General features: G+C 38.6%; 2 protein-coding genes across 2 annotated transcripts; both read right to left on the reverse strand.

Annotated features, from left to right (window-relative positions):
- Nucleotides 434-1,345, reverse strand: LOC107607299. Its single transcript, XM_021107829.1, has 2 exons — nt 1,178-1,345; nt 434-1,009 (listed from the first exon to the last, which is right to left on the reverse strand). The coding sequence occupies exons 1-2, from the start codon at nt 1,343-1,345 to the stop codon at nt 434-436; spliced, it is 744 nt and encodes a 247-aa protein (XP_020963488.1).
- LOC110265074 lies at nt 14,167-14,649 on the reverse strand. The gene has a single exon (XM_021107830.1). It carries the CDS (start codon nt 14,647-14,649, stop codon nt 14,167-14,169), a length of 483 nt encoding a protein of 160 aa, XP_020963489.1.

Genomic DNA, 16,468 nt, shown 5'->3' on the forward strand with positions numbered 1-16,468 from the left:
GTTTTTAGCAAATAAGTTCTAAGCATAAAATAAATCATTTTTATACAGAAGAATTGTATAATTTTCCTACATCTTTTACTCCTCTATGAATTTAACAAAATTTTGAACAAAAAATAAAATATAGACCCCAAATAGAAAAAAAATAAACAAAAAAAGAATACTTGTAAAACAAACCTCAACTTTTTCAACAAAGAACTCATATAGCATAGAGAAGAAACTACTTACCAAATTATATTTTTTGAAAAATTTCTTTGTAAACAACATTTGATGTGAGGTTACAGATTTCATAATCTTCATTAGATAATAATATCTTCAATCCTGACCTTGTCGTCACTCTGGATATTGCAACATACAACTGACCATGGGAAAAAAACTGCTCTTCGAAGATATATACCGACTAAAGCTAATGGTTACCCTTGACTCTTATTAATAATCATTGCAAAACAAAGACTAACTGGAAACTGTTACGCTGAAATTTAAACGGGATTCCAGGATCACTGGGTATTAAATTCATCCGAGGAATAAAAACTTTGCCACCAATGTTACTTTCGGACACAATTTCAGCACCAATAATGTTCTCTCCAAGATCTTGAACAATGAGTCGAGTTTCATTACAGAATCCATTTGCTTGATCTATGTTCCATAACAAAATAATGGGAACACCTTTCTTCAGTTTAAGAGCATGTTTTGGTATCCCAGAACATGTAATCTGGTTCAAAAACTCAGTTGTCAACCAATCAGTGTCAATCCCATATTGACAATCACTTCGACAAATAGAGTCAAAACTCAAATAAACCTTCTCAGACCCAGGAAAACTGTCAACAACAAAGTCATTTATCTGTTGCACAATATCAACAGTAGGAGCAAGTATAGCACGTTCTTGAAAATAAGAAACATTACCATAGTTATCATGAATATTTGAATATATAGCTGAAACAATATCCTGAATAGGATTGTCAGTTGGAGGAACAAGTAAATCACTTGGAATATCAACAATTATTTCATCCTCCTTTTAAATCTCACAAGAACCTTCACCAATCTTTAAAATCCAGTATGAAAATTCCTTTATTTCATCCAAATTTGACACAATAGAGTTCTTTCTCAACCTAAGATTTTTTGTCAACCACATTACCTTACAATGCTTCTAAAGAATTGACGGATTAATTGAAGCCATAACTATTTCAGCACGAGTTCCTTTCAGAATAACTGGCAACACTTGTCTAAAATCACCACCAAGAACAATAACTTTCCCACCAAATGGAATATCACGAGCCGAAGCAACATTCGAACTCATTAGGTCACAAAAAGTTCTATCAAGTGCTTCAAATGCCAACTTGTTCGTCATGGGTGCTGGTGCATGAAATTGTGATCATCAATGGCGCCAACAACTTGGTACACACAATTGTAATCTCAACTCTTTATCACAACTTCGCACAACTAACAGCAAGTGCACTGGGTCATCCAAGTAATAAACCTTACGTGAGTAAGGATCGATCCCACGGAGATTGTTGGCCTGAAGCAAGCTATGGTCACCTTGTAAATCTCAGTCAGACGGATTCAAATAGTTATGGTGAATTGATAATAAAAACATAAATAAAATATAAACCGGGATAGAGATACTTATGTAATTCATTGATGAGAATTTCAGATAAGCGTATAGAGATGCTTTCGTTCCTCCTGACCCTTTGCTTTCCTGCTGTCTTCATCCAATCATTCCTACTCATTTCCATGGCAAGCTTTATGTAGGGCATCACCGTTGTCAATGGCTACATCCCATCCTCTCAGTGAAAATGGTCCAAGATGCTCTGTCACAGCACGGCTATTCATGTGTCGGTTCTCGATCATACTGGAATAGGATCCATTGATCCTTTTGCGTCTGTCACTACGCCCAGCACTCGCGAGTTTGAAGCTCGTCACAGCTATCCCTTCCCAGATCCTACTCGGAATACCACAGACAAGGTTTAGATTTTCCAGATCTCAGGAATCGCCATCCACGGGTTCTAACTTATACCACGAAGATTCTAATATCTCGAACTCGGTCCCCTGTATTAGATATCCAAGAGATACCCATTCAATCTAAGGTAGAATGGAAGTGGTTGTCAGGCACGCGTTCATAAGTTGGGAATGATGATGATTGTCACGATCATCACATTCACATTGAAGTGCGAATGAATATCTTAGAAGCGGAATAAGTTTGTATTGAATAGAAAAACAGTAGTACTTTGCATTAATCCATGAGGAACAGCAGAGCTCCATACCTTAATCTATGGTGTGTAGAAACTCTACCATTGAAAATACATAAGTGATGAAGGTCCAGGCATGGCCGAGAGGCCAGCCCCCAAACGTGATCTAAAGATGAAACTAAAGATGTTCCAGAGATGTAAATACAATAGTAAAAAGTCCTATTTATGCTAAACTAGTTACTAGGGTTTACAGAATGAGTAATTGATGCAGAAATCCATTTTCGGGACCCACTTGGTGCGTGCTTAGGCTGAGCATTGAGCTTTACACGTGTAGAGACTTCTCTTGGAGTTGAACGCCAGTTTGTAACCTATTTCTGGCGTTTAACTCCAGAATGCAGCATGGAACTGGCGTTGAACGCCAGTTTGCGTCATCTAAACTCGGACAAAGTATGGACTATTATATATTTCTGGAAAGCCCTGGATGTCTACTTTCCAAATAAATTGAGAACGCGCCATTTGGAGTTCTGTAGCTCCAGAAAATCTACTTTGAGTGCAGGAAGGTCAGAATCCAACAGCATCTGCAGTCCTTCTTCAACCTCTGAATCTGATTTTTTCTCATGTCCCTCAATTTCAGCCAGAAAATACCTGAAATCAGAGAAAAACACACAAACTCATAGTAAAGTCCAGAAATGTGAATTTTAATTAAAAACTAATAAAAATATACAAAAAACTAACTAAATTATACTGAAAACTATGTAAAAACAATGCCCTTAAGCACACTCTTTTTTGCTTTGGACCTTGACTTTAACCGCTCAGTCTCAAGTTTTCACTTGACACCTTCACGCCACAAGCACATGGTTAGAGACAGCTTGGTTTAGCCGCTTAGGCCAAGATTTTATTCCTTTAGGCCCTCCTATCCACTGATACTCAAAGCCTTAGATCCTTTTTATTACCCTTGTCTTTTGGTTTTAAGGGCTATTGGCTTTTTGCTCTTGCCTTTTGGTTTAAAGAGCTTTTGGCTTTTTCTGCTTGCTTTTTCTTTTTCTTTCTCTTTTTTTTTCTCTATTTTTTTTCTTTTTTTTTTTCTGCAAGCTTTTGTATTCACTGCTTTTTCTTGCTTCAAGAATCATTTTTATGATTTTTCAAATTATCAAATAACGTTTCATCTTTTTTCCTTATTCTTCAAGAGCCAACATATTTAACATTCATAAACAACAACTTCAAAAGACATATGCATTGTTCAAGCATTCATTCAGAAAACAAAAGTATTGTCACCACATCAAAATAATTAAACTAGTTTCAAGGATGAATTCAAAACCCTGTACTTCTTGTTCTTTTGTTTTTAAAATAGTTGTTATTTAAGAGAGGTGATGGATTCATAGGACATTCATAGTTTTAAGACATAGACACTTAAACACTAATGATCATATAGTAAAGACACAAACATAAATAAAACATAAAGCATGGAAACCGAAAACAGAAAAGAAATAGACAAGGAGATTAAGGAATGAGTCCACCTTATTGAGGGTGGCGTCTTCCTCTTCTTGAAGGACCAATGGTGCTTTTGAGCTCCTCTATGTCTCTTCCTTGTCTTTGTTGCTCCTCCCTCATAGCTTTTTGATCTTCTCTAATTTCATGGAGGATGATGGAATGCTCTTGGTGCTCCACCCTTAGTTGTCCCATATTGGAACTTAATTCTCCTAGGGAGGTGTTGATTTGCTCCCAATAGTTTTATGGAGGAAAGTGCATCCCTTGAGGCATCTCAGGGATTTCATGGTGGGGGATTTCCTCATGCTCTTGTTGAGGTCCATGATCTCCTGTTTGCTCCATCTTTTTCTTAGTGATGGGCTTGTCCTCTTCAATGAGAATGTCTCTGGCCTTAGGTGCCCTAGATGGTTATGGAAAAATAAAAAGCAATGCTTTTACCACACCAAACTTAGAAGGTTTGCTCGTCCCCGAGCAAAAGAAGAAAGAAGTGAGTAGAAGAAGAAGAAAATGGAGGAGATGGAGGTGTGTGAATGGTTCGGTCAAGGGGGTTTAGGTGGTTATGATGTGTGAAAAGGAAGGAGTGATGGTTTGAATGTGGGTGGGTGTAGGTGGTTTGTATGATGGTTTTGGAGGAGTAATGGAGGTGATTGGTGGAGGTTAATTGAGGAAGAATGTTAAGAAAAGGTGTGAAGATGAGAGAAGAAGTGGTAGGGATCCTGTGGGGTCCACAGATCCAGTGGGGCCAAGGACTTAACGTCCCTACTCCAATTGGGCGTGTAAAACGCCCTTGCTGTGCAATCCTGGCGTTTAACGCCAGACTGCTGCCTGTTTCTGGCGTTAAATGCCCAAATGTAGCTTATTTATGGCGTTTGAACGCCAGACTGCTCTCCTCCAGGGTGTGCTATTTTCAATGCTATTTTTTCATTCTGTTTTTAATTTTTCAGTAGTTTTTGTGACTTCACATGATCATCAACCTAATAAAACACGGAACAACAAAAAGAAAATAAAATAGATATGATTAAATAACATTGGGTTGCCTCCCAATAAGCGCTTCTTTAATGTCAATAGCTTGATAGTGAGCTCTCATGGAGCCTCATAGATGTTCAGAGCATTGTTGGGACCTCCCAACACCAAACTTAGAGTTTGAATGTGGGGGTTCAACACCAAACTTAGAGTTTGGTTGTGGCCTCCCAACACCAAACTTAGAGTTTGACTGTGGGGGCTTTTGTTGACTCTGTAGTGAGAGAAGCTTTTCATGCTTCCTCTCCATGGTTACAGAAGGAGATCCTTGAGTTTGAAACACAAGGTTGTCCTCATTCAGTTGAAGGACTAACTCTCCTCTATCCACATCAATCACAGCTCTTGCTGTGGCTAAGAAGGGTCTTCCAAGGATGATGGATTCATCCTCATCCTTCCCTGTGTCTAGGATTATGAAATCAGCAGGGATGTAAAGGCCTTCAACCTTTACTAACACGTCCTCTACCTATCCATAAGCCTATTTTCTTGAGTTGTCTGCCATCTCTAATGAGATTCTGGCAGCTTGCACCTCAAAGATTCCCAGTTTCTCCATTACAGAGAGTGGCATGAGGTTTATCCCTGACCCAAGGTCACATAGAGCCTTCTCAAAGTTCATGGTGCCTATGGTACAAGGTATTAAGAACTTTCCAGGATCCTGTTTCTTCTGAGGTAATGTCAGTTGATCCAGATCACTCAGTTCATTGGTGAGCAAGGGAGGTTCATCTTCCCAAGTCTCATTACCAAATAATTTGGCATTCAACTTCATGATTGCACCAAGGTACTTGGCAACTTGCTCTTCAGTAACATCTTCATTCTCTTCAGAAGAAGAATACTCATCAGAGCTCATGAATGGCATAAGGGGGTTCAATGGAATCTCTATGGTCTCTAGATGAGCCTCAGATTCCTTTGGTTCCTCAGAGGGAAACTCCTTATTGATCACTGGATGTCCCAGGAGGTCTTTCTCACTAGGATTCACGTCCTCCTCTTTCCTTGTAGGTTCGGCCATGATGATTAAATCAATGGCTTTGCACTCTCTCTTTGGATTTTCTTCTGTATTGCTTGGGAGAGTACTATGAGGAGTTTCAGTGACTCTTTTACTCAGCTGCCCACTTGTGCCTCCAAATTTCTAATGGAAGACCTTGTTTCATTCATGAAACTTAAAGTGGCCTTAGATAGATCAGAGACTATATTTGCTAAGCTAGATGGATTTTTCTCAGAACTCTCTGTCTTTTGCTGAGTAGATGATGGAAAAGGCTTAGTATTGCTAAACCTGTTTCTTTCACCATTATTTGAGACTTTTGTTGATCCTTCCATGAGAAATTTGGATGATTTCTCCATGAGGGATTATAGGTGTTTCCATAGGATTCACCCATGTAATTTACCTCTGCTATTGCAGGGTTCTCAGGATCATAAGCTTTTTCTTCAGAAGAGGACTCTTTAGTACTGTTGGATGATTCCTTTAATCCATTCAGACTCTGAGAAATCATATTGACTTGCTGAGTCAATATTTTATTCTGAGCTAATATGGCATTCAGAGTATCAATTTCAAGAACTCCCTTCTTCATAGGCGTCCCATTATTCACAGAATTCCTTTCAGAAGTATACATGAACTGGTTATTTGCAACCATGTCAATAAGTTCTTGAGCTTCTACAGGCATTTTCTTTAGGTGAATGGATCCACCTGCAGAATAGTCCAATGACATTTTAGATAATTCAGACAGACCATCATAGAATATATCCAGGATGGTCCATTCTGAAAGCATGTCAGAAGGACACTTTTTGGTAAGTTCCTTGTATCTCTCCCAAGCTTCATAGAGGGATTCACCTTCTTTCTGTTTGAAGGTTTGAACATCCACTCTAAGCTTACTAAGCTTTTGAGGAGGAAAGAACTTGGCTAAGAAAGCCGTGACCAGCTTATCCCAAGAGTTCAGGCTATCTTTAGGTTGAGAATCCAACCATATTCTAGCTCTGTCTCTTACAGCAAACGGGAAGAGCATAAGCCTGTAGACCTCGGGATCAACCCCATTGGTCTTAATAGTGTCATATATCTGCAAGAATTCAGTTAAGAACTGAAAAGGATCTTCAGATTGAAGTCCATGAAACTTGCAGTTTTGTTGCATCAGAGAAACTAGTTGAGGTTTAAGCTCAAAATTGTTTGCTCCAATGGTAGGGATGGAGATGCTTCTTCCATGTAAATTGGAATTTGGTGCAGTAAAATCACCAAGCATCTTCCTTGCATTGTTGTTATTTTCGGCCATGTCTCCTTCTTTTTCGAAATTTTCAGTCAGATTTTCTCCAGAGAGTTGTGCTTTAGCTTTCCTTAGCTTCCTCTTCAGAGTCCTTTCAGGTTCAGGATCAGTTTCAACAAGAATGTTCTTATCCTTGTTCCTGCTCATATGACAAAGAAGGAAATAACAAAGAAAATATGGAATCCTCTATGTCACAGTATAGAGATTTCTTTATGTGAATAGAAGAATATAGGAATAGAAGATGGAGAATCCAAACACAAGGGTGAGGAGTAGGTTCGAATTCTTAGATGAAGAGGAGTGTTAGTAAATAAATAAATAAATAGAAGGAGGTGAGGGAGAAGAATTTTCGAAAATTAGATAGAATAAAATAAAAGTATTTTTGTTTTTAAATTTGAAATTAAAATAAAATTCGAAAATTAGAAAAGAAATAAAATTAAAATTAAAAATTAAAATAATTAGTTAATTTAAAAGGAATTTTGAAAAAGAGGAAAGTGATTTTCGAAAATTAGAGAGAATTAGTTAGGTAGTTTTGAAAAAGATAAGAATCAAATAAAAAGTAAAGTGGTTAATTGAAAAAGATTTGAAAATCAAATTTGAAAAGATAAAAAAGTTAGAAAATATTTTGAAATTAAATTTTGAAAAAGATGTGATTGAAATTTAATTTGAAAAAGATTTGAAAAAGAATTTTAAAAAGATTTGATTTTGAAAATTAAAGTTGATTACTTGACAAACAAGAAACAAAAAGATTTGATTTTAAAATTTAAAGATTGAACCTTTCTTATTAGGCAAGTAACAAACTTAATATTTTTGAATCAATCACATTAATTGTTAGCATTGAATTCGAAAATATGGAATAAAAATAAGAAAAAGATTTTGAAAATTAATTTGAAATTTTCGAAAATAAGAAAGAAAAATTGAAAAAGATTTGATTTTTGAAAAAGATAGAATTTTGAAATTGAAATTTATGAGTAAAACAAGGAAAGATATATTTTTTATTTTTGAATTTTTAATGATGAGAGAGAAAAACACTAAATTGAAACAAAACATAAGAATTATGAATCAAAACAACTAATGCATGCAAGAACACCTTGAATGTCAAGATGAATACCAAGAACACTTTGAAGATCAAGATGAACATCAAGACTTATTTTTGAAAATTTTAAGAAAAGAAAAACATGCAAGACAACAAACTTAGAAATTTTCAAACTTTAGACACTAATAATTCAAAAATGCATATGAAAAACAAGAAAAGACACAAAACAAGAAATTTTAAAGATCAAACAATAAGACTTACCAAGAACAACTTGAAGATCATGAAGAACACCATGCATGAGTTTTTCGAAAAAAATTTTTTAAGAAAAATTAAAAAGATGCAATTGACACCAAACTTAAAAACTGACACTAGACTCAAACAAGAAACATAAAATATTTTTGGTTTTTATGATTTTATAAATATTTTATTTATTTATTTATTTATTTTTGGTATTTTTCGAAAATTATTTTGAAAAAGAAAATAAGAATTTCAAAATTTTTAATAGGAATTCTAGGAATCTTGCAATGTTAGTCTAAAGTTCCAGTCCAGGAATTAGACATGGCTTACTAGCCAGCCAAGCTTTCAGTGAAAGTTCCGATCCAAAACACTAGACATGGCCAATGGCCAGCCAAGCTTCAGCAGATACAAATCAGACATACAACAGCTGATACTTCATCCAACTTCATATGCTGATAAATGAAAGCCTCGGTCCAAATAAATTAGACATGGCTTTACAGCAAGCCAGGCTTCAACGTGCTCCATGAAACACTAGAATTCATTCTTAAAAATTTTTGAATAAAAATATTTTTTTTATTTTCTCAAAAATAAGAATAATAAAAACAAAAAGGTTAAAATTAAAATAAAGTTACCTAATCTGAGCAAAAAGATGAACCGTTAGTTATCCAAACTCGAACAATCCCTGGCAACGGCGCCAAAAACTTGGTGCACGAAATTGTGATCATCAATGGCGCCAACAACTTGGTACGCACAATTGTAATCTCAACTCTTTATCACAACTTCGCACAACTAACCAGCAAGTGCACTGGGTCGTCCAAGTAATAAATCTTACGTGAGTAAGGGTCGATCCGACGGAGATTGTCGGCCTGAAGCAAGCTATGGTCACCTTGTAAATCTCAGTCAGGCGGATTCAAATGGTTATGGTGAATTGATAATAAAAACATAAATAAAATATAAACTAGGATAGAGATACTTATGTAATTCATTGGTGAGAATTTCAGATAAGCGTATAGAGATGCTTTCGTTCCTCCTGACCCTCTGCTTTCCTGCTGTCTTCATCCAATCATTCCTACTCCTTTCCATGGCAAGCTTTATGTAGGGCATCACCGTTGTCAATGGCTACATCCCATCCTCTTAGTGAAAATGGTCCAAGATGCTCTTTTACAGCACGGCTATTCATCTGTCGGTTCTCGATCACACTGGAATAGGATCCATTGATCCTTTTGCGTCTGTCACTACGCCCAGCACTCGCGAGTTTGAAGCTCGTCACAGCCATCCCTTCCCAGATCCTACTCAGAATACCATAGACAAGGTTTAGACTTTCTGGATCTCAGGAATGGCCATCCACATGTTCTAACTTATACCACGAAGATTCTAATATCTCGGACTCGGTCCCCTGTATTAGATATCCAAGAGATACCCATTCAATCTAAGGTAGAACGGAAGTGGTTGTCAGGCACGCATTCATAAGTTAGGAATGATGATGATTGTCACGATCATCACATTCACATTGAAGTGCGAATGAATATCTTAGAAGTAGAATAAGTTTGTATTGAATAGAAAAACAGTAGTACTTTGCATTAATCCATGAAGAACAGCAGAGCTCCACACCTTAATCTATGGTGTGTAGAAACTCTACCGTTGAAAATACATAAGTGATGAAGGTCCAGGCATGGCCGAGAGGCCAGCCCCCAAACGTGATCTAAAGATGAAACTAAAGATTTTCCAGAGATGTAAATACAATAGTAAAAAGTCCTATTTATGCTAAACTAGTTACTAGGGTTTACAGAATGAGTAATTGATGCAGAAATCCACTTCCGGGGCCCACTTGGTGTGTGCTTGGGCTGAGCATTGAGCTTTACACGTGTAGAGGCTTCTCTTGGAGTTGAACGCCAATTTGTAACCTATTTCTGGCGTTTAACTCCACTTTGCAACCTATTTCTGGCATTTAACTCCAGAATGTAGCATGGAACTGGCGTTGAACACCAGTTTGCATCATCTAAACTCGGGCAAAGTATGGACTATTATATATTTCTGGAAATTCCTAGATGTCTACTTTCCAACGCAATTGAGAGCGTGCCATTTGAAGTTCTGTAGCTCCAGAAAATTCACTTTGAGTACAGGAAGGTCAGAATCCAGCAACATCTGCAGTCCTTCTTCAACCTCTGAATCTGATTTTTGCTCAAGTCCCTCAATTTCTGCCAGAAAATACCTAAAATCACAGAAAAACACACAAACTCATAGTAAAGTCTAGAAATGTGAATTTTAATTAAAAACGAATAAAAATATACTAAAAACTAACTAAATTATTCTGAAAACTATGTAAAAACAATGCCAAAAAGTGTATAAATTATCCGCTCATCAGGTGCCTGACAAATAGATTTTTGCCGGTATAGAAATTATCAAATGATCAATCGTAGTATAGTCTAAACCGACGCAAAATCCTTCATCAAACAAATCTACAATCTATATTCGAGAGTACTAGTCTCCCGAGTCGTTCTCCCTTGGAATTGCCAAAGTGTGCATCTTATTGATTTAGTAAGCTTTGTTGGAATTCTTTGAAGGTTTTAGCAAAGCAATAAGAAACAAACAATCAATTATCAAAAGACTTGGCTTAGGGTTGGCAATTGAAATCCTATCCTTATAGTCCATTCAATGTTGACAACAATTAGGCCTTGCTCCATTTAGTTATCCCCTAGGCATAGAGGAAGGTCAAATGAAAGTAATCAACTTGAGTCACAAGTCCTAGCTTCACCTTATGGGAATCTAGCTTTAGTGCACTCCAAGCCAACTAGCAATCCCTAATTCTAAATCAACTATTGATACAACTATTCAACTTCTTCCAAGGACCAAACCCTATGCCAAGTGTGAAAATTCTACAACATAGCTAGTGCTGTCATTTTATCAAACATGTAGTGAGCAAGAAGGAAAGTCATAGTAAAATGAGAAGAAAAGTCAAATTGAAAGTATTGCAACACAAAGAGCTAACAAAAAGTCTCAAAGAGTAGCAATGAAAATCCAAAATAGAGATGAAATCCAAAATTACAAAGTTGAATTCTAGATCTATGAGAATTGATCAATTGTATCTACTACTTGAAATTGGAGAAGGAAATCTATGATATGAACAAAGTAGAGTGAGAATTGTAATGGATCTCACCAAAAAGTCATTGAAAATTCAGAAATTAGAAGAGGATGAACCCTAGTGAAGCTTGGAATCTCCCTCTTCTCCTCCTAAAAAAGTGTAACTAACTCTCTCTCCTCTCCAAAAAAAGGAAAATATCTAGATCTAGAAGAAATGAACTAAAAGTGTCCTTAACCCTTGTTCCTTTGGTCTTCTTAAGCTTTTCCCGCCAAGGTGAAATAAGCATGTTTTCATTCATGAGGCAAAACTAGGGAAGGAATGCAAAATCTTGTATTTTCATATAGAAAGTGTGTGGAATCATTGATAAAACCCCTGAAATCAGCACAAGATAAACCCTCAAGTTGGGGTTTGTCAACCTCCCCACACTTAGATCCTAGCATGTCCTCATGCTTAGAGAAATGCAAAGAAACACAAAAGACCGAGGGATCGCAAAAGTATAAGACTCATGAAGTGCAACCTACTTATATGCATGCAACTATGACTAGTGCTACTATCCACTTGGTTGGGAACAAATTAGCCTTCTTAGGACATATGCGAGCACATGGGACATGATGGTGGTCAAAGCATAGGACTTGCCACTTTCTAAGCATCAAATGCAATATGTGCAGCCTTGCATGAGGAATGCTCGCGAGAGCCGGGAATCAAAGGATTGAGCATCGAACCCTCATCGGAAGTGTTTGCACTCTAATTACTTGGTGTTTGGGGTTTATTCTCTCAATTCTCCCCTAATCATGCTTTCCAAGATTTGTTTTTCATCTAACAATCAACAATTATTCAGTGCATGCATACAATTATCATGAGGTCTTTTCCTAGGTTGTAATGGGGTTAGGGTCAAGGTAGGGTCATATATGGCTAGTGGGCTTAGGATTTGAATCTTTGATTAACTTAAACTTTCCCACCTACCCTATATAATGACCTATACAATTAAGTACTATCCTAACTACCCATTCCTCACTTTTCCACATACTCATGCATTTTCTTTTCGTTTCACAATACTTATGCATTGATTCCTCTTGAGCTTCACTTTGGGACATTTTGTCCCCTTTTATTATATTTTTTTTTTCTTTTTCTATTTTTCTTTTCTTTTCCATATTGTTCTTCTTTTTCTTTTGTTCTTTTGTTTTTCTCATTTTTTTTATATACAAGAGCGTCAATGCATAAGGTTTTACATTTGATCAATTCACGAGTGTGTACCCAATTCCCAATATTTCAATAATAATACAAAATACCCTTTTATCCACCCAATGCCCCAAGGTTCCCACACTTGAATGATACTCACACACACTAGCCTAAGCTAATCAAAGATCCAAATAAGGACTTTATTGTTTTCCGCTTTAAGGCTTGTAATGTGCTAAATTAAGAACAAAGTGGGTTAATCGTAGGCTCAAATTTGGCTAACAAAGGAAGATAGAAGGTGAGGCCGTTTGGGTGAGTGAGCTAATGAAATGATGGCCTCAATCATATAAATGCATGAATACACCAAATAATGGACATAAAGAGTCAAACAAATCAAAGATTACAGTCATGGAAGGAGAATAATGCGCACAAGAAGGAAAGATAAGTGGTTATAAGATGTAACCACACCATTAGGCTCAAATCTCACAAGCTTGTGTTCTTAGCTCAAAACCATGTTCCAAAATATAATTCTTCATGCAACTTTTGCATCAAAGCATTTAAAATTTTGCAATGCCATGGTTGCCCCAAAGTGTTGGTTTTCCTAAGAGAGAATTTCATTGTTCCAACCAAGCAGACTTATCATGCGAATGGTGCTAACTAAAACCTAATCATGCAACCTATCCTAATTTATTCAGATTTATTTAGATGTTACCTACGGAGATCGGTCGGCCGACCTCCCCACACTTAAAACTTAGCACGGTCCTCCGTGCTAGAGGTTAGGTGCAGTGGTTGATTGAGCTCCGAGCGTGCCACATCTCCAGTGCCATTGCTATCACCGCTTGAAGTTGCGGTGGAGGTGGAGATATCGGGTTCCTCCATAGGTGGGGTGATTATGCTTAAAAGCTTCTTCACATGAGCATAGCGGCGTTGGTTGCGCCTCTCATAACGGTCGAATTTGTTGTGAAGGTCTTCAAGGCGTTGGGCGGCCGATTTTTGTGATGTAGATGAAGTGGTAGCGTGGCCAGTTGGTGTGGGCAGTTCAATGTCCTTGGTGACTTCCGGAGGCTTGAGGCATCTCTTGGTCGGAATGATATCACCATCTACCGGTATTGAGGTTCACCTATCTTTAGTCTCCCGGTTGACGCCGGCTTTCGCAACTAATGCCGTCACTAAAGCGGGGAATGGAAGATTTCCCTTGGCATGAATGCGCCCCATGGATTGGCGGATGGCATGCGGAACGTCGACCGGTTTCTCGGTCAAGATGCACCATATCAATAAGGCAAGCTCGGCGGTGATGGATGACCCATGTGTGCTTGGGAGCACGTAGTGAGCTAGAATTTGGGCCCATGCCGTGGCGATCGGCGCGGACGCACGCCATGCGCTTGCGCGTCGATTGGCGGAGTTTGCTCATGTGCGCGGACGCGCCATGTGCACGCACGCGCAGAGGGGTGGGTTTTTCTAAATTTGCAAGTGGTTACACCATTTTCAACATTTCAAACCCCCCTTTCCATACAGCCACTTAAGCACTATAGCTAATGAAGTCAACAAATGGAGGGGAGTTGTCATTAAAATCTAGCTAATAAACATGAAGTCAAGTGTCTATGTACAAGTCTCAAAGGAAGATCTTACCATGGTGGGGTGTCTCCCACCTAGCACTTTTGTTTAATGTCCTTAAGTTGGACTTTCAGCAGCTTATAGTGTTTATTCAAGAGTTGCATCCCTCAAGAGGAACACTTCAAATTCCTTGGCGTTCTTTCTTTGCTCACCATGATACAATTTGAGACGGTGCCCGTTTACCTTGAAGATGTCCGGGCTTGATGGGTGGCGCAAGTGATAGACTCCATAAGGTTCTACTTTCTCCACTTGGTAGGGCCCATCCCACCTTGATCTAAGCTTTCCGGGTAGTAATCTCAACCTTGAATTGTAGAGAAGGAATAGGTCACCGGGTTGGAATTCTTTTCTCCTAATGTTCTTGTCATGGATGCCTTTCAACTTTTTCTTATAAAGTCTGGAGTTGTCGTAAGCTTCCAATCTCATACATTCTAATTCAGCCAATTGAAGCTTTCTCTCTACTCCGGCCCCACCCAAGCTCATATTACACTCCTTTACGGCCCAATAAGCTTTATGTTCAATCTCTACCGGTAGGTGACATGCTTTGCCATATACAAGCCGGAAGGGGCTCATGCCAATAGGTGTCTTGTAGGCCGTTCGATAGGCCCATAGTGCATCGGGGAGTTTGATGCTCCAATCTTTCCTATTCGGCTTTACTGTCGCCTTTTGTGTGTTCGAGGCGACTTAAATGGTCCGCCACTAGGTTTTGGGCACCGCTCCTATCTTTGATTTCCAAATCAAATTCTTGTAATAAGAGTACCCAACGAATTAATCTCGGTTTGGATCCCTTTTTTGCCAACAAGTACTTTAGTGCCGCGTGATCCGAGTACACTACTACCTTGGAACCAAGAAGATAGGCTCGGAACTTGTCCAAGGCAAAAACAATAGCTAGAAGTTCCTTTTCGGTAGTGGTGTAGTTGGATTGGGCTCCGTCTAATGTTTTGGAAACATAAGCTATGACATAGGGAATCTTACCTTCGCGTTGTGCTAACGCGGCTCCTATCGCATAATTCGAAGCATCACACATGATTTCAAATGGTTGAGCCCAATTCGGTCCTCGCACAATAGGAGCTTGTGTCAATGCCACTTTAAGTTTGTCATATGCTTCCATACATTCGGTTCTCAAGAAGGGCCTTCCAAGTAGGATAGAGGATGCTCTCTCGGTTTCGCTTGACGGCATTTCAAGGACATAGAAGTCAATCGGAAACACCAACCCCTTTATATTCACCAATACATCTTCCGCAACACGCGCTACGGTTATTATGCTTTTATCCGCTAGGACAAATCTTGCCGTCGACCTTTTTAGTGGGGGCAAGTTCAATACCCGATAAACGGAGAGCGGCAAGATGCTAACACATGCTCCGAGGTCACACATACAATCTCTAAATTGAACTCCATTGACGGTGCAAGTGACCATACAAGGGCCCGGGTCATCACACTTCTCCAGTAATGTTCCCATCAAAGCGGAAATAGAACTCCCCAATGGGATGGTTTCCAATTCAAGAATTCTATCCTTGTTTATGCATAAATCTTTGAGGAATTTAGCATATCTAGGAACTTGATGGATGGCATCAAAGAGGGGGATGGTTACCTCAACTTTCTTGAACATTTCTACCATTTTGGGGTCGAGTTCTATGCGCTTTTTTGCTTTCTTTGCAAGTGTTGGAAATGGAAGTGGTTGAGCAATTTCTTCTTCCAAGGTTCTTTTGGCCTTGGTTGTCTCCCTTGTTGGTTGGGTTTCATCTTCAACTGTGGCTTGTGGTGTCTCCTCTTCCACTACCTCTTCTATATCTATTCTCTCTTCCCCTTGGGTGGTTGTGATAGGACTTGGGTCCTTTGCTTCCTTCTCTTTTAGTTGTGTACCAGATCTAAGGGTGATGGCATTGATGCCCCCTTTTGGATTTGGTTGAGGTTGAGAGGGAATGGCACTTTGGATTGGGGGTTGAGGAGTGGGGGTCGATGGTGTGTCCATACGTGCAAGAAGAGCTTGTAATGTAGAGGTGAGGCCGGTAAGGCCGGAAGCAAGTGTGTTTTGTAATTCCTTTTGGCCTTGGATAATGGTCCGGAGTGTTTCGTCTTGGTTGGAGGGGGTGGTTGCATATGTGAGTTGAGGAGCTTGTGATTGATTGGGTGGTGGTCTTTGATGTGGTGGTTGATATGCTTGGTAGTTTCTTTGTGGGTTTTGTTGATTGTATGGTTGATTTTGTAAGTTGTATGGTCGGTTTTGTGAGAAATTTTGCGAGTTGTTATTCCATCTTTGACCTCCTCCATTGTTGTTGTTATCCCTATTCCCTTGTTGATGATTGTCTTTCCAATTTTGATTATTGTGTCCACTTCCTTGGTTCGCTTCCTTGATAGTGACTCTCCTTGGAGCATCCATGGTATTAGTACC

Source organism: Arachis ipaensis, chromosome B07, assembly GCF_000816755.2.
Source record: "Arachis ipaensis cultivar K30076 chromosome B07, Araip1.1, whole genome shotgun sequence".
Taxonomy (NCBI): Eukaryota; Viridiplantae; Streptophyta; class Magnoliopsida; order Fabales; family Fabaceae; genus Arachis; species Arachis ipaensis.